The sequence below is a fragment of the Diaporthe amygdali genome, assembly GCF_026229845.1.
Source record: "Diaporthe amygdali strain CAA958 chromosome Unknown NODE_3_length_2959817_cov_65_330692, whole genome shotgun sequence".
In the NCBI taxonomy this organism is placed as follows: domain Eukaryota; kingdom Fungi; phylum Ascomycota; class Sordariomycetes; order Diaporthales; family Diaporthaceae; genus Diaporthe; species Diaporthe amygdali.
Genome location: NW_026517023.1, coordinates 70,214 through 87,758, shown reverse-complemented (window position 1 = coordinate 87,758; position 17,545 = coordinate 70,214). Strand labels below are relative to the sequence as shown.

General features: G+C 50.5%; 6 protein-coding genes across 6 annotated transcripts; 4 read left to right on the top strand and 2 right to left on the bottom strand.

The window, feature by feature from the left end:
• Window positions 1–442: 442 nt before the first annotated feature.
• Window positions 443–3,518, top strand: J7T55_002399 (uncharacterized protein; the record flags this gene model as incomplete). The annotated part of the gene is made up of 4 exons (XM_053137469.1): window positions 443–2,175; window positions 2,551–2,922; window positions 2,979–3,191; window positions 3,266–3,518. 4 exons carry the CDS (start codon window positions 443–445, stop codon window positions 3,516–3,518), a joined length of 2,571 nt encoding a protein of 856 aa, XP_052998271.1.
• Window positions 3,519–3,802: 284 nt separating this feature from the next.
• On the bottom strand, window positions 3,803–4,280 carry J7T55_002398 (uncharacterized protein; the record flags this gene model as incomplete). The annotated part of the gene is made up of 2 exons (XM_053137468.1): window positions 3,803–4,094; window positions 4,156–4,280. 2 exons carry the CDS (start codon window positions 4,278–4,280, stop codon window positions 3,803–3,805), a joined length of 417 nt encoding a protein of 138 aa, XP_052998270.1.
• A 993-nt stretch (window positions 4,281–5,273) lies between these two features.
• Window positions 5,274–6,953, top strand: J7T55_002397 (midohydrolase family protein; the record flags this gene model as incomplete). The annotated part of the gene is made up of 1 exon (XM_053137467.1): window positions 5,274–6,953. The coding sequence occupies one exon, from the start codon at window positions 5,274–5,276 to the stop codon at window positions 6,951–6,953; it is 1,680 nt and encodes a 559-aa protein (XP_052998269.1).
• A 1,625-nt stretch (window positions 6,954–8,578) lies between these two features.
• On the top strand, window positions 8,579–11,579 carry J7T55_002396 (major facilitator superfamily transporter; the record flags this gene model as incomplete). The annotated part of the gene is made up of 18 exons (XM_053137466.1): window positions 8,579–8,782; window positions 8,841–8,877; window positions 8,953–9,200; window positions 9,250–9,415; window positions 9,499–9,569; window positions 9,628–9,698; window positions 9,912–9,938; window positions 9,990–10,032; window positions 10,082–10,124; window positions 10,177–10,267; window positions 10,319–10,332; window positions 10,390–10,506; window positions 10,562–10,967; window positions 11,022–11,093; window positions 11,145–11,191; window positions 11,238–11,311; window positions 11,370–11,500; window positions 11,555–11,579. 18 exons carry the CDS (start codon window positions 8,579–8,581, stop codon window positions 11,577–11,579), a joined length of 1,887 nt encoding a protein of 628 aa, XP_052998268.1.
• A 493-nt stretch (window positions 11,580–12,072) lies between these two features.
• J7T55_002395 (uncharacterized protein) lies at window positions 12,073–14,031 on the top strand (the record flags this gene model as incomplete). The annotated part of the gene is made up of 2 exons (XM_053137465.1): window positions 12,073–12,628; window positions 12,908–14,031. The coding sequence occupies 2 exons, from the start codon at window positions 12,073–12,075 to the stop codon at window positions 14,029–14,031; spliced, it is 1,680 nt and encodes a 559-aa protein (XP_052998267.1).
• A 212-nt stretch (window positions 14,032–14,243) lies between these two features.
• Window positions 14,244–16,898, bottom strand: J7T55_002394 (sugar transporter family protein; the record flags this gene model as incomplete). Its single annotated transcript, XM_053137464.1, has 7 exons — window positions 14,244–14,908; window positions 14,982–15,300; window positions 15,366–15,908; window positions 16,158–16,271; window positions 16,408–16,535; window positions 16,700–16,790; window positions 16,842–16,898. The coding sequence occupies 7 exons, from the start codon at window positions 16,896–16,898 to the stop codon at window positions 14,244–14,246; spliced, it is 1,917 nt and encodes a 638-aa protein (XP_052998266.1).
• Window positions 16,899–17,545: the final 647 nt, after the last annotated feature.

The following is a 17,545-nucleotide window of genomic DNA, read 5'->3' as shown; positions in this document are numbered from 1 at the left end:
TTCCCCCAGTCCACCAAGACAACGCCCAGTAGTCTATTGCTTGACCGAGTAATCGGGAACCCCTTTTTCAAGGTTGTGGACATGCCACACACTCCTATCCGTGTGGGTGTGTGGGGATCCATGGAACCGACTTGGCGATGATGACAGGACGCTAACAAAAGCACTGCAGGGAGTGCGCGTCAATCTGCTAAGCTACCCAGTACTTTGATCTTTCTGCTTTATCGGGCGCCCGCGTGCCCACATTGGCATACGACGCGGTGGGTCTATTTGCGGACCTCGGACAGGGATGGGTGGATGGGAATAGGAATTCGGATAATGACCGTCTCTGCTCTTCTTATTTTTTTTTGTTGGCCCAATATCTGAAAACCTCAAAACCTCACATATCGCAGACTCTCGTCTTGCAGCGGCGACGCGGATGGCCCGGCCTCAGACATCGATCGCCATGCTGGCTGAGGCGTGGAAACCCTCGCCGAGGGTGCGATCGGTCCTCCGAGATAAACTCCGACAACTATATACGTCAACTGCTGCGCGGGCTGTTTTCATCCTCGCCTCGGTGGTCGTCCTCGGAATTGGCCTCTCGTCACTGTGGTCAAATGTCCTGGATCGCATCCACATCCACCATGATATGTCATGGTATGGGCTTGGATTGTACGGTCTCGCGCCATCAACTCAGTATGAGTCTTTCGCAGCACTCACGCCCTCGCTTGAGTATCCCCGTTGGGATGCGAGGTGCAGCCAGGATTACGTCTTCCTCGGCTGGAGGGGCCATGAGGTCGACGAGCCGGGTGCTGTTATACTTGACAACAAGGGCGATCTGGTTTGGCGACAAACAGGCTCCGATGAGGACCAGAATGATGTGAGGCCACAGATGTACCGCGGAGAGAGATTCCTCACTTTTCAGATGGACGGGCCGAACGGAAACAGGTCTCAGGGTTACTGGTACATGATGGATCAGTCATACACTATCAGGTATCGGATAAGGCCCAAGGGGTTTCCCCATGCCGATATGCACGAGTTCCAGATCACCAACGATAACACGGCCGTGATTGTTACGACAATTCCCATCCCTTATGATCTGCGCAGCGTCGGAGGCCCGGAACACGGATGGCTCGAGAACGGTTATTTCCAAGAACTCGATATTGAAACTGGGGAGCTTCTCTTCGAGTGGTCATCTATTGACCACTTCCTACCCAACACGACCATGGAGCCCCAAGACAATTGCTTGATCGACCCCAAAGCCAGGTTCGCGGGGTGCGGCGACAAAGAGGACTCTGCGTTCGATTACTACCATCTTAACAGCGTGGAGAAGGATTCCAAAGGCAACTATCTCATTTCAGGCCGCAACATGTGGGGCATCAGCTACATCGATGGGAGGAATGGTGATGTTCTTTGGACCTTAGGGGCAGGAGAGGTGAACGACTTCAAGGATCTCTCGGACGGCGCCGCATTAGAATTCTCATGGCAGCACTTTGCGCGCTGGGTTGAAGAAGGGAAAAGTCTCTCGTTCTTTGACAACCACTATCACCGAATTGGTGACCCAGCCGGAGAAAGTGGTGGCCGAGTCGTCGATATCGACGTCCCGAACCGAACCGTTCAGCTCCGAAAGGCGTACAACCATCCTCACCATATCAGACCAGAGTCTCAGGGAAACATCCAGCACCTAGATAACGGCAACTACATGGTTGGATGGGGAAGTTCCGGGGCGTTCACAGAATTTGCTGGCGACGGCGAGGTGCTCTGTGACGCCCGGTTCGGTGCGGAGGCTTTCTTCGAGTTCTCACCAGTGAGCTCCTACCGCGTCTTCCGCGGCGAGTGGACGGGAAGACCACTATATCCGCCGAGTGTGGCATTGAACAGCGGCCAAGCTTATGTTAGTTGGAATGGGGCGACCGAGGTTGTCAAGTGGCAGGTGGAAATGAAGAACGAGAACTCACAAACAGTGCATGTTATTGCGCAAGCGTTCAAGGATGGATTTGAGACGACAATCGATCTTCCGACAAATGCGGCAGACTCATTGGTTCGTGTTGTCGCCTTGGGCGTTGACGGCGAGGTGCTGGATGCGTCGGCATTCAAGAGGGTGCCCAAATGGGACAGCTTCAGGACGACACTAAATAACTTGATAGTGTTCAGTATCCTCGCAGTGTTTATCGCGTCCCTATGTGGCATGATGATTTGGTGGACATATGTCCGAGAAGACCATGAATTTACGAGGGGGTACAAAGAGCTAGGTAAACAAATAGATAATGTGTAGGGTAGAACACTTGTACCGATTATCCATGGTTATGACATTATAAATCTTGATTCAAGGCATTTAATGAGACAAACGTTCTGGAAGATGTGCTCCGAGCTTAGCTTATATAATACGGTGGATAAGGTTGTATCGAAAGGGGGGCGGTTCTCGTATTCAAACCGCTCTAGCACGTATTTCGGGTACCCGTTATCCAGTCTGCCAGAATCTCTTTTCGTTCTCTCTCAGACCGCTCGTTTAAACCATCTTGTTTTGATCATGAAGACGAACGGAGTGGCTACATGGTGGCTGATTTCAAGCAGCCTCTACGCCTCGCACGCAGCAGGTGCTGTAGACACCATTTTCTATGATGAGACGTGGGCGGGCCCAGTGCGCCTGGCTGCAGGTGGCACCACGCCAAGCTCTACCAATACCTCGTCTTCAAACTCAACATGGGCTGGGTTCAACAGAGTCGAGGCAACCCTCGTAATGCCGCGGCTTGCTATCCCAAGCCATCCCAGCGAGCGTGTTGATCAATATACGGCTGCTTTTTGGATTGGGCTGGACGGATTCGTACTGTCCGGGGACGAAGCACAGGGGACAGGGACAGGTACTGTGCGTGGCCTGTGGCAAGCCGGCGTCTTCATGTCGATTTGGGAGAACGGGACGTCCGCCTACACGGGATTCTATGAATGGTGAGAAGGAACACTTCTGAGGCTCACATGTGCTTGGACCGTACTGATCGTGACAGGGTACCGAATGATCCAATCAGCTTGACATCGTCCCAGTTGGCGATCTCTGAAGGTGACCACGTGCATGTAGTCGTTGAGACGTCGGACGGAGGTTACTATGGCAACACAAGCTTGACGAACCTCAACACAAGCCAGGCCTATTCATTCGGACAGGAGGCCCCAACGACGTGGCGGGGACCGACGTGGCCGTCGCCAGGAACGTCAGCAGAGTGGTGAGATGACCTTTTTCTTCTGCGTGATCAAATGACCAGTAGGAAACTAACACTCGGAAATTTTTCAACCCCAGGATCATCGAAGCCGGCACGTATCTCAACAGTACACGTCATATCTTCCCGGACTGGGGAAATGCGACAATGTTCAATGCAAAAGCTTGCTATGGCGACAACGACAGTGCTTGTATTATGGCAGGTGCGAGCGATGAGAATGACTTGCGAATGACAGCTATGCGCTTGAATGAGACGGGAATGTTATACACTCGATCATATGTCGAAGCTGATCGAGTGTGGGTTGCTTATGTAGAAGAGCCCTTTGTGGAATAACGCAACGTGAGCAATAGCGGTCACGTCATTTCATGGACTTATGTTCTCGGGGTCGATTTGTTACGACAATTAGTCTAATGACCTGGGTCAGTAGTGACCAGGAAGGAGACCAGTTGACCGAATTGGATGACCCTGAGGGATGGGACGACTTTGATTCTCCGCTGGGGATAGCTAGTGTGCAGTCTCCATTCGAGTCAACTAAGCGAGGTCTAAACACGTTATACAAGTGCGGTGAACATAGATCAACGTTTCAATTAGTTACTATTGAAGAATGCGAAAATTCGTTATTGTTTGGTCAACTCGAAGTTGATATCTCCCGTCGACGCACCGCCAGGGCAAGTCGCTGTGTAGGCCGATCCATTCGTACACGTCGCCTCGGCCGACTTGATACACTGTTCCCATCTGCCCTTGGAAATGTTGATTGTGGCACCGCTATCGGTAGGTGTGAGCGTGAATTTAGCGTCACCAGACTGCCCTGTAGTGCTGGTCGGGCTGCCGCCGCATTTTTGGATTGAGCCAGCAATGCCACCGCAGATCTGAAGAAGGGCTACGTTCTTGTTATGCTCATCGATATTCCTTGGAACTTGTTAGCCTCGGGTATTTAGTGAAGTTGTGGAAGGATCGAGGGTATACTCACGCTGCCTTATCAGTGCATTTGATGTTTGTAGCGGCTGTGTCCCGTCCCTCGAGCTCGATTGGGCTGGAGAGGGCCAGAGGTGCAATCGCAAGGAGGACAAATTGGACAAATGTTCTGGGAAACATTTTCGCGGGAAATGATTGTGTTGGTCGAAGTGATGATAAAGATTTGAAGAGCGAAGCAGTCAACGAGAGATTGTTGGTGGGTACGTAGGTAAAATTGACCACAAAGACGAGAAAGAATGACGACGGACTGATTTGGTTGATGCTTAACCAGATATTTCCAGTCGTAGGTGACAAGAACAACGATCTTAATAACGAAGACTGGACGAAGATCCTATCCAGCCAATCGTTCTCGGGAGATCCCCGGAGGATCTTGAAACAGGAGCAACCTGATGAGGCCTTGCTGTCTCAAGTTGCCCAGACGTCAGACCAGTGCCATCCAAGCTTAAATGAGATGAGACAACAAGCTGCGCCCTCCCTCTGGATGGATCCGATCATGGTGCGGCTCTGCTAGCCCCAGCAGGTACTTCATCCCAAGGTGACGGGGGTGGAGATCAGGCGCTCCCGCGAAGCTTGTCGAGTTTTGCAACTAATGCGACCCATGGTATCAAGGATGATTCGGAAACTTAGACAACAACCCTCTCATCTCCTGAAGGCAGACTATACCAAAATATTGAAAAGTGGGAGGAGGATACGTGTTGTAGATCGTTCTGTATCAAGACTTTCATCGCAACTTTGCGTGCAGCTCAGTTGGTTCTCAACCAAAAGACGCCGCCAAACCCAAAACGACCGCGGCCATTCTGCCGATATCCGAGTCGGAGATAGCCTACCTTGAGCAGATAGCCATTATTCTCCACCTTTCTCCGGGTCTTCCAGCGGCTCGGCACTCCGCTATCGCACGGGGGAGGAGAAGCTGCCCCCCCGAGCCACGGAGGGTTACGACGACATGGGTTGACGACCTCGGATGGGAGCCGCCCAAGAAATGTCGCATATATCCTGTGCAACAACTTCCGCCTGCCTGCATTGCTCCCTGTCAACAACGACAACGATAGCCACCACTTCAATTAAAGGGCCTCACGATACCTTGAGGAGCGTGGGAATCAACAATCAGCAAGGATGATCATCGAGCCGGGGTCTGAAACCCTCCTCACCAACGGCAAAATCTTCCAAGCTTCATCCAGTGGAGGTGCAGGCAAAGATCAACAGGCAACCTTCGCATCCAGCCTCCTCATCGGCGCAGACGGTATAATTCGTCACATCGGCACCTCGAGCGGACAACATGAAGAAGAGATCATTACCGCAGCCCGCGCTAACGGGGCAAAGGTGCACGACCTGCAAGGCAAGACCGTTCTTCCGGGCTTCTTCGATGGTCACCTGCACCTTTTGCTGCTGGGAATGTCCCTGCAGAAGGTCGACTTGGGCCCCTGCAAGAACTTGGACGACATAAGGGAGACGATCAAGGCCTATGCAGAGTCTCACCAAGACGTCCCGAGAATAATGTGCAAATCATGGATGCACACACAGACACCTGATGGCGTCGATCATAGCCTGTTGGATGACCTTGACCCCAGGCCTATTTTCGTCGATACCAAGGATCTGCATGGGTGCTGGTGCAACCAGGCGGCCATCGATGAACTGGACAAAGGTCTGGGTATAGGTACCATGCCAGATCCACCGGGCGGCACAATCCATCGCGATGCAGACGGAAAACCTACTGGGTTCTTTGAGGAGGCGGTGGTTTTTACCATCATCTGGCCTTTCATCTCACGCATCTCGACTGTCGAAGAGCGTGCCGCGGCGATGGAAACGGCCATCGAGGTGTACAACGCGGCCGGGTATGTTGGGCTGATCGATATGGCCATGGACCAGAACAGCTGGGAGTCGCTGCTTGCCCTCAAGGCCCGCCGGCCGGATCTTCCAATGCGCATTGCGGCGTACTGGCTGATCCGCCCGGCGGATGAGGAGGACTGTCTCAAGCAGGTGGACTATGTGATCGAAATGGCGCATAAGTACAACGCCACCACGTCTCCTGACCTGAAGGTGGTTGGTATTAAACTCGTCTGTGATGGAATTGTGGATGCATGTACCGCGGCGCTCAGCGAGCCTTACACGCACACCGGAAGCATGACTGACCCGGTCTGGACGAAGCCAATGCTTCTCCCAGTTGTCCGAAAGGCAGATCAGGCTGGTCTGCAGGTTGCGTTGCATGCGATTGGCGACCTGACAGTCAGAAATGCCGTTGACACGATCGAGGCCTGCGCCGCGCCCGAGCGCAGGCCACGCATCGAGCACCTGGAATTGACCTCACCAGACGACGCCGCCCGGCTGGGTAAGTTGGGAATCACGGCGTCGGTGCAACCGGTGCACTCTGACCCTGCTATCCTGAGGGCTTGGCCTAGGCTCATCGGAGAGCATCGATGCGGGAGGGCGTTTGCATACCGAGAGTTCGCAGACGGCGGCGCGATGCTAGCTTTGGGAAGTGATGCTCCTACTGCACCTCACAGTCTGCCCGCAAATTGCTACGTCGCTACGAATCGTCGATCGGCAAGGGAGCCAGAGCTGGAGACAGTAGTCAATGGCGAATTCGCGCTTGGGCTGTGTGAGAGTGTTGTCGCCGGTACAGAGGGCTCAGCACGGAGTTGTTTCATGGAAGATGTGACGGGGAAGCTGGAGAAAGGAATGAAGGCGGATCTGGCCGTGCTTGACATGCAGTGGGACAAGAAACAGATGCTGAGCGCGCGGATAACACAGACATGGTTTGCAGGGAAGAAAGTGTTTGACGAGGAGGCGAACTGAAACGGCATTGCCAGTTGTATTATAGCATCAAGTTAGCCACCCACGCCTATGTCCCAGTATCGATTTGCTGACCGTGAACCATCCGAATAGGCCAGCAAGGAGAAGATGTCTCAAATAAGGACGGACCAGTTTCCCACCTATCTATCTGCTTTGTTATAGTATCACAAGGTCCAATGCCGTCTTGACCCTACCACCACGTGCTGAAATATTCATTCTCTGCACGGCTGCCTCTGTAGCTCGAAGACACGAGCACAATCATTTCCACTTTCTAGTGTAAGCACAAACCAAGTTACCGGCTGACATACAGGCTACTGATCGCAGCTACCTGCGACTGCATATGCGGATACCAAGCCTGAGAGCTCAAGATCTGTGGCAATACACAAAATGCTCTCCGTGGGTTGTATCATGATGGGCAAATTGAATAATCAAAACTGGTCTTGGGGTCATGTTTCAAGCCCGCTAATGTGTTTCTTGTGACCTCATGACAGCGTTTGCAAGACTTCGAGGCTATTGAAGCTATGAAGGCAGCGTTGGTGAACTGGACCAAGTTCTGAATTGGCGTGAGTGAAATCTTCGACAAACTCACCCGAGGACCGTGACGTATTGGTCTGAGCATCAAGGGAACATATAATGGCCTTACGGCGTCTTGATTGAGCAAGGCTGAGTTCAATGAATTCGCCGATTTCCTAATGGCTGCAAGTCGTCAATAGGGACGTATCTGAACCCTCCCGTGTTGACCCTATAGATTCCATCGACGAAAATGCAAATATGGGAAAGGCTCTAGCTGAAGAAGGCAAAATTACGCTTTTGCGGTCTCAGCAATATCAGCCCTGGACGCGCGCAAGCTCTCCACCCAGTCGAAGTTGTTGAGGTTGGCATCAGTCTGTTCCCAGTGGCAATTTCGAGAGTGCTGTCTCTGCTACTTGACGCATGTGGGCATCCAATTTGTTGGACAATGTAGTCCGATTGATCGAGGATGGCTTACTGGAGCTGCAAAGGTTCGCGGCTCTCCAAAAGATGACTATTGACACCATTCCTCGTATTTCGTATTTGTACTGAGAGACTTCGGGGGCGAGGGGGGGAAGAGGGAAGAAAAAACCCTCAAGCTAGCGGAGTCTGTTGCAGAGCTTCTGAAAGAGAAAGAATAAACTAGTTCACAGGTGATCACCGCATGTATTATGCGCCAGCTTTCTTTTCAAATTTGTGGCGCGAAAAAGGGCCTTGAGGATCACCTAGGCATGGAGAACTCCAAGACCAAACACTTGATGCTCCATACAAAACATTCGGCAGCGCTTGATAAGTGACGGGGGTCAAGGTCATGAGCTACCAATATTTAGAGCCACTTTGCGAGCACGTTCAAATGAATGAATGAAAGTACTAAGGGAAGTGCGTTCTAGATAGAAGTTGTATCTTGGAAAGAAATACAAGATAAACTTGCCATAAGATTCAAGTTGGCACATCAGTCCGCAATAATAGCTCAGTGCCTAACAGGGCGATCATGAAATTGTGGCGTGAGCTGACGTGCTACACTTGGCATTACACTTCGTAACATTCCGTATCTCCTCGGACTACTCTCCTTAGATTATTGCAAGCCAGCGTGATGTCGCCATACACCCTGAAGCCGCATGTGGAGTAATTGTCGCTCGGAACTACCAGAAAAGTCCCCAGCCGTGGGGCAGAAGGTCATGAATTACGATTCTCACCCTCAAAACGAAGTCTGGGCGATGGCATCAGCATGTCTTGAAGTAGAGCTCGTTGCGCTCCACCCTTTCTGGGCAATACTAGCAGTGCCTCCACGAAAACTCAGCGTCTGTCCTTGCCGGCAGCACGTATCTTTAGACTCCCTACGGAAGACTTTGACATGCCCATTCACCCATACATAACTAGCTCAGCCCCATACTCAATCTGACCGACTTTGGATGCTGTGAGTGCCAAACGCAAACTTTGTGCACTTCTTAGAAGACAGAACTCAAGTGGCACCGTGATCTCGAGTGTGCAGACAAGATGTCGGCTCAGCAAGCAGATGTGAATCCTGCGCCTACGGCGCCCAACGCCCAATACGACTACGACAGTCTGGGTTCCAAGACAACTCACGAGGTCGAGGTTCCCCCCGAATCGGATGTAGCGGCCGCGCAAACCTTGATGGCTCAAGAAAACCAGCGCATGGAAGCAGCACTTGGTGATGCTATTTTGCGGTTTCTCAGGATTCGAAAAGGCCGAGATAAGGAAACGCAGGACGTCGATGCAGTACGCATATGTCTGATGTGACGCAACACTGACCGCTGACTTGCTTTAGGTTGCCACACAACCGAGTATCTGGGACTCTGAAAACGTTGAAGAGTACAAAGAATTGTACATCCATCCGCAATGGGAAAACCGCACTGCTTTTGACCCTACATTTCGCTGGTCATGGAGGGAGGAGAGCGCGGTGCGACGCAAGGTTGATTGGAAGATTATGGCAAGTAAATGTCCCGGGCTGAACAGATCGAGTTGACTAATGACAACTAGGTATGGGTTTGCATCATGTTTGCGGCTTTGAATATAGACCGAGGCAACATTTCCAACGCTGTCTCAGATAACATGCTTGAAGATCTTGGCCTCACTAAAAGTGACTATGTGAGTACGTTCCTTCAGAAAAACAACTCGCGGACACATACCAACAGTATACGATCAGAACATTGGTCAAACTATTTCTCGAGTCGGCTTCTTGGTTGCCGAACTACCATCTCAGCTGATATCGAAACGGTCAGTAAAAGTATTAACAGAAGGTTAATAGTAGTTTAACTGACGTGTACAGCATTGGTCCGGACCTGTGGATTCCGATCCAGATATGTATATTCAGTATTATTTCCGCACTCCAGTTCTTTCTTCAAGGCCGGGCCTCTTTCCTTGCCACCCGATATTTGATGTCAGTGCATGTTCGCTCCGAGTGGTTTGATTATGTACTAACTTAGCCAGTGCGACGTTCCAAGGCGGTTTCATCCCGTAAGTCTTCGCTTTCCACCACATCGATAGGCTTGATTAACACGTGAACAGCGATACGATCCTTTACTTAAGCTACTGGTACACTGGAAAAAGCGTAAGTTATATTCTGTGTTGCGAATATCTTCTTCACTCACTCCTCTTAGCTTCCCATAAGATTGGCCTGGTTCTGGATGTCTTCGCAACTAGGTATGTTGCTCAGAAAAAGGACCCAAGAGCCCCCTCTTAACAAATCTTCTAGTGGACATCGGTGTCGGTTTCGCAGCTGTCGGTCTTCTATCCATGCGCGGAATACTGGGATATGAAGGTTGGCGGTGGCTGTTCCTTATCGAGTGAGTCATTGTCAACATAGACTGGTCGAATAGTACTAATGCCATCGACAGGGGCGCTTTCACTTGTGAGCAATTTTAGCACCTTGGATATCAAGGTCAAAGGCTGACTAACTTTACTACAGTCTTGATAGGAGTCGGTTCCTTCTTCCTCATGCCTCAGTCTCCTGCGAGGACGAAGAGCTGGTGGAACTCCAAAGGCTACTTCAACGAGAAAGAAGAGAAGATTATTGTCAATTCAGGTAAGTCATATGGCCACACTTGCATGTGAAAAGCCAGCCCTGACTCTTATCGTAGTCATCCGAGATGACCCTCAGAAAGGGGGCATGTATAATCGACAAGGTCTTTCAGTCAGACAAATTTGGGAATGCTCGAAAGACTACGACATGTGGCCGTTGTACGCCTTGGGTCTGTTGTTCGGACTGCCTAAGTACCCTGTCGGCCAGTATTTGACGATATCTTTCCGAGGTCTGGGCTTCAGCGTCATCCAGACCAACTTACTTTCCATTCCGAACGTCGTTGGCTCCTGCATAATGATGCTACTCATTACCGCGTTCAGTGAGGCGGTGAACAACAGAAGCTTCGTCTCGATGGCAGAGGATGCTTGGTTGTTGCCCTGTTTTGCTGCTCTGATCGCTTTGCCGGATCCGATTGGTTCCTGGGTGTATTTCGCAATTGCTACCGTGCTCCTGTCATTCCCTTAGTAAGAAATTCATCATCCTGAACCATGAATCAATTTTGAGCTGACAAAAGCAAGCACTCATCCCATCCAAGTTGCCTGGACAAGCCGGAATGCGGGATCTGTGCAAAATAGAACAGTCTCCGCCTCGTATGTCAACATCTAATGCTATGCTCTATCACCGTTCTGACAAATATGCAGGATTTACAATATGTGGGTTCAAGTCAGTGGGATGATTGGGGCGAACAGTAAGTATCTAATGCCAACAGTGGGCTGTAAGTGCTGACTTCCTAGTCTATCAACCTTCCGACTCGCCGCGTTATTTCAAAGCGAACACGGGTCTACTGGTGATCTGTGTCTGGATGTGTGTAAGTTGAGCTCCTTCTTGTGAATACTTGTGCCAAACCTTATTCTAAATATGCACAGCTCGTGCAATATCCCGGTACATACTTCTACTACCGCTGGAGAAACAATTGCAAGGCCAAGAGATGGAATATCATGACCCCAGACGAGCAAGACAATTACAGAAAGACAACAACTGATGAGGGCAATAAAAGGTGAGCTACTCCCTGTAAATCTCATAGTTCCCTTATATTTGTTAACTTCCACAGGCTCGACTTCCGTTTTGCAACCTGAGATATCCTATTGTCAGGAGATAAGACATGGAGGATAGCGATTTCAAAAACCTCTGTTCGTAATTGAACGATTTTCTTAATGCAAACTAAGACATAACTTCAATTGAGTACGACCTGCGTTGCATGGCTTATTTATATGAGTCTAATGAATTGTTTGACCTGCTGGACAGCGGCGGAAAGCGTCCTCAACGGCAAGCTGTTCTTTTTTTACAAAGCTAAGTCGATAAGGAAAGGTAAGTCGTTGTACCGAAACATTTAGCATATGGTTTTTGAATTGGCTGTAAACCAGGGTTTGGACGTCACTTTTTGCTGGAAGCTTTCGATGCGGTCATGTGACCGTAGGCAGCAGGCGCCCGTTGTATCTAACCACGATCTGGGCTTTTAATTCTCTGGGTTATCAGATCTAGTCTATCGCTGACACCACTTCTACGACTAAAGCCGTTGAATTCAGGGGACCATTGAATTTGTAGTTGTCTCAGAAAATTCATAAGACCATGCAAAGGACATCAGAGCCCCTCACGAACTTAGTGCTAGAGCTCCACGACCAAAGCCGAGCCGACAGCCCAGGAGCACAGCCGCCATGGCGCCAAAGGGGTGGCAGGGGGCCTATTTCCCTCTCGAACCTCCCACGGGACGTGATCTTGGGTGTTCTGGATGAAATACGTCCTGTTGGATCGCTCACCACCTCCGAATCCACCGCCGAGAGACCGGTAGTCAGACCCGGACACTTGAAATGCCGGACCAGTCTCTTAAACGTCTGTCTATCTTCCAGGGCATTCTATGGGCTTGCAATTCCCCACCTATATCGTAACTCACTCGTTAAAGACCGACGAGAACTGCTTCACTTCTTCCGTACGCTCGTTAAACAAGCCGATCGCCGCCCTATGGTCCGGTCTTTCGCTTGGGCTGGCGTCTTGTGGGAAGCCGATGCCAATGCTGGGTCAAGCATACATCCTCTGGAGGACGAGGCTACGATTGCCGCGGATTGTTGGAATTCGATCGGAGATGAGTGGCCACGTGGGCGCGTTGACTGTGACATAGCTGAACTCAGTAAGTACGAGGCCCATGATATGGATTGCACATGTTTCTCTGCTCCCGAGGTTGTTGCCAACTGGCTTCATCCGCAAGGTCACCCTCTTTCCCAGCTCATTGTACCATGATCTTCCTTCCATTGTTTTTGCTTTTCCCTCAGCGGCATTCTCAACCGTGCACCGATTTCGTTCAAGTGGAAACCGCATATACAAGCTTATCGCTCAAATATATGGAGGCTTTGTATTGCGTGACTCGTGCTTTTGATCTCTAGAACATCACTAATTCATTACTTCGCAGTGGGTATCGATGGGCTAGACACTATGAAAGACTGGAGGCTCCTCGGCGCTGTGTTAGCAATGTGCCCACGAATCAGATGCCTGTTCATGCTGAATGGAGCCGTGATGGATCCTCCGTCCGGCCTCCACCATTGCCCTGAACTCGATGCCGTATTGCCTTTTCTTCAGCAGTACGAATTCGGAAGCTCTGGGGAGATCTTAAGCAGGGCTCGACCCTATGGTCACCCCTTCCTTGAACATCTCGAGCTCCTCATTATCGAAGGCCATAGCAATGTGGCAGCCAGCATCAACACAGGGTCAATCCTTGCCAGTCTTTTTTTGAATTCACCTCTGCTTCGTCGTGTCGAAATAAAGCATCCACCATTATTCAGAGAAATTTTACACGACTTGCAGCGCCTAGTGGAGACCGGACCGCCACTCATGGGTAACATCGAGGAAATTTCACTGTTCCGTGGTCATCAGCCCCAGGATGACTTGGCTGCTATAGTAGCGTTGTTCCCAAATTTAGTCTCGCTTTCTGCCGAGTTCACGGATGGCTCAGCCCGCCCTCCACTTAAACACTCCTTGCCGCCAGAAGCATCGGAGGCTCTCCTCAATGTCTCTGGGACGCTAGAGACACTTTCTTTAACGACATCCCCGGAGACGTACCCGGCGAAAGGCCACTGGGTCAATTACGAAAGCTATCCGTCTTCATTGTCGACTTTGAATCAAATGGCCAAGCTGAAGGATCTGACGACGGAGTCTATCTGGCTCTTTGGGACCGAGAATCCGGCCGTTGCTCTGCAGCTCTCGCATCTTCTGCCACCGTCTCTCGCTCGTCTGCACCTAGTCGACTACTGGGGCAACTCCGATCTGGCTGAGTTTTATCCCGAATTCCCAGATGGTTGGACTCCCCTTGAATTTTATACTCAAGTCTTTCAGGCCGTCTGTAATGAATCCCAGATGCGTCTTCCAAAGTTGAGACAGGTCACGTTTACCACAAATCGCTTCAACTCTCAATCGCAAACAGCTCTCTCTAATAACGGTCAGGCTCAACAAGATGAAACACAAATCACGCAGGACTCGATGAGAATGGTGAAACTATTATTTGAGCAAGCAGGAGTTGATTTTCATATAGTATCATAACACAAAGTGACATATAATGTGCACCTTGCTCTAGAAGCATCAAAGTGTTCTTTCTCTGTTCATGTTTCATTTATAGAACTAAGACCTAGCTAGGAAATTTGAAACTATCTTTCTGAAGTCTCTCGAGACTGTAATTAGTGCTCCATAAAGGAACGATACCCTCTACATGGTCCAGGGCGCATCAAGGAAGCTAAAACTCACACCACGTTGCATTAACTCTCGATGTGCTCAATATCCACCGGCTTCTCGTTGTTGTACACATCGCCCTGAGACGTGTGTTTCTCCAACATCGCAGCCTTAGCCCTCTCGGCGCCGATATCAGCCAGGCTAACACCTGACTTCCTCAGCCTCTCAAACTCATCCGCAGATGCAGCGAACTCCGCCCTCTCCTCCTCGCTCATCTCGGGCCCAAGGAACAGGAACAGCAAGTCATAGACCCACACAGCCCCCATGAAGATGCCAATAACCCGCCCGTAGTCATACCTCTTGACCCCATTTTTGGGATCCAACGGGAACCTCTCGCCGATTATGGCCTGGATCGTAGCCGACGCCGATGAGGCCAGATTACCCAGCTGGTACGTGAGGCCAACGGCAGTCGCGCGGAGCGCTTCGGGAGAAAGCTCACTCAAGTGGATCGGGATTGGGCCCCAGACGCCACCGACGAAGAACTGCAGGAAGAAGGCGCTGGCTACCAGTTTCATGGAGTGAGGGAGGACGTATGATGGGAGGATGGCACCGCCGAAGACGCAGGCGGTGCACATAGTCAGCCGCCGGCCAAAGAAGGTGCTGATGTAGCCCAGGGTGCCGCCGCCGATGAGGGCGCCAATCTGGCCGACGACGCTGATGACTGTCACGTCTGTTGCATCGAGCTCCACCTCTATAGAGAGTTCATTTGGTCTGTATACGCAAGCAAGAACTCTACAAAAAGGGCCAAAAAGTCGATTACTTACGGTTTTTCAAGAATGTTGGAAAGAGATCCTGAGAGCCGTGGCTGGTGGAGTTGAAGCCGGTCATGAGCACCACCATATAGACGAAAAGGAACCAGTTGGGCTTGATGGCATCGCGAGCGTCCTTAGCCCAAGCTCTCAGGCCCTGTGCGGCTGTGTGGTGCTCCTCCTCGCCGGCGGCAATAGCAGCCTCTCTTTCAGCCTTCATGATCAGGAAGGTATTGGTTTCCGGGAGACATAGTCGAAATGCAATTATGAGGACGGGAGGGCCAGCTCCGAACCAGAAGAGTGACCTCCAGCCGTGAGTCGTCGTAGGGACAAGCTGCCCGGTCAAGAGGTTGTAAGCATTTGTATTGCAGTAGAACTTTCTCGGGTCATGTCACTCACAGCACGATAGAAGATAGCTGCCAGCAGATATCCTGTCGCGTAGCCTTGCTCGAAAATACCGGATAGTAGTCCGCGCGCATCATAAGGAAGGTCCTCCAACGCAGTCGCAGCAGCAGGGCCGAAGAGCCCACCCATAGCTATACCATATAGGGATCGTATGGCTAGGAACTGTTGAAGATTCTGGGCGAAGCCTGAAGCAAGCTCTAGGATGATAAACAGAACCAAACATATAATCATCGGCCATTTGCGGCCATACCGATCGGAAATGATTCCAAAGATCAAAGCACCAACTGAACGGAGCATGAGAGTAACCGTGATACCCCATGACACATCGGCATTAGAGACTCCAAACTCCGTCGCGATCTCGGTAACAGTCAAAGACACAGTAAAGAAGTCGAAGGCATCCCAGCACCAGCCAAGAAACCCGGCGGCGAACATCAGCCATTGGTGGCGGTCGAGCTCAGCGAGGATGTGGATTGGGTTGCGGAGTTTGGTACGGGGAGGCTTGAGGCTCGTAGGCCGGCTAAGAAGGTACTGTCTAATCTGTTTGGGTGAGTAGAACCACCCAGCCGCCATATGATTTCTCATCTTTTGTGGTCTCTTTCTTCTTCTTCAAAGATTCGCACGTTTCGATAGGTGATACAAATAAGAAAGAAGAAGAGATCTTGGCTGAGACGAGACACCGCGACGACGAAAACCTAGAAGAGAGAGAAAACTGTCAGCTCTGCATCGAGGATATAGAGAGAGTGGTCAGACTGTAGATCAAGTGTGGTCTAGGTCATCCTGCTATACCTCGCCAGATCTATAGCCGTTGGAGGGCCCGTCCCAGAATCCTTGCGAATCGTGGTGTTTAGTCAAGGCGGGGAACCCAGTAGCAGCACACTTCTCATCCCAGCTCAGACGAAACTGGGTAGTATTGAATTTTGATTCGGGGAAGTCTCCAAATAGTTCAATGGCTGCAACACCCTCCTCATTTAGCATGCCGTCATCCATCTTGTTGTCGTACTAAGCTCCGGAGCCGTAAGACAGCATTTGGTCCTACCAACGACGACCTGTCTAAGGTCGCGAAGATGCTGAGATAGAACAGCATCTTGATCGTATCAAATCCGTAATTCTCCACAAAGTGTGTCCAGTAGATTGGCCCTGTGCCCGTAGGTGAGATTGGCGGTGCTAGATGGAGAGTTATCACCTCCTCGGAGTGTAGCAACTTTCTAGGATGAGCCAATAGGGACATTTTCCCCTGCATTGTGTTTTCTTCACGATTATCTAAGATTTTAGGCTGTTTAGCGGCAGTGCTTTTGAGAACCACACATTCTTGCCGGCGATTATCTTACCCCTGGACAATATGACCCAGGCCTGGGTGAATCGAACCCAGGACAAGGCATTACAAACGTTGTTTACATCGACCAAGACCGTCTCGTCAGGCTTTCATTGAATAGTCGTGAGAACAAGGATAATGGTACAAGCAGCAATGACTCGCGATCCATTGTCTTCTGCGAAGTATCCAGCAGAGTAGTCTCCTGTTCCGGCCATTTTCGGCGGTATATGAAGCCTGATATCGTGAACTTTGGGCCTAATGGAGCTATAGGCTTTGGCGGGGCAGACGCAAAGCGAGGCAGGAGTGTCCAATAATCAGACTTTTCCTGATTTTCAAAAGTGTGCCCAGTGAGAATTGACCATCGAGCGAGTAATGATAGCATGAACAAGCGGGCATTGTACAAGTGATCAGTTGTTGCCTTCTACCTGAAAGACAATATGGATCAAACGTATCCAGCCTCTTAGACGTCACGTCTGTGGATGGCGATTCAGCGCCATTTGGTTGAGACCGACACAAGTGCAAAATGAGAACAACAAGAGAGGCGAGACCCGTTAAACTCAGCGTCTGAGGATGCATGGCACATATCTGATAAAGGTCCTCGGTTGAGGATAATCAGGTAGCTGTATGAATGTTTCTAGACCCACCTACGACTGATCTACGAGGTTTATTCATTGAAGATCGCCAATATACATCAGGTTTATGCGTTAAATTGCCTCAGTCCTTTTATATGTTACATTGCCTCAGTCGTAATCTTTCTGTTCATGTGAACCAATTAAGTTGATTTCCGTGATCGTTCGCACGCTAGGTTCATAGGTGATTCCATCCTTGATTTAAAGCGTCTGTAGGCAAGGACACGGCACAA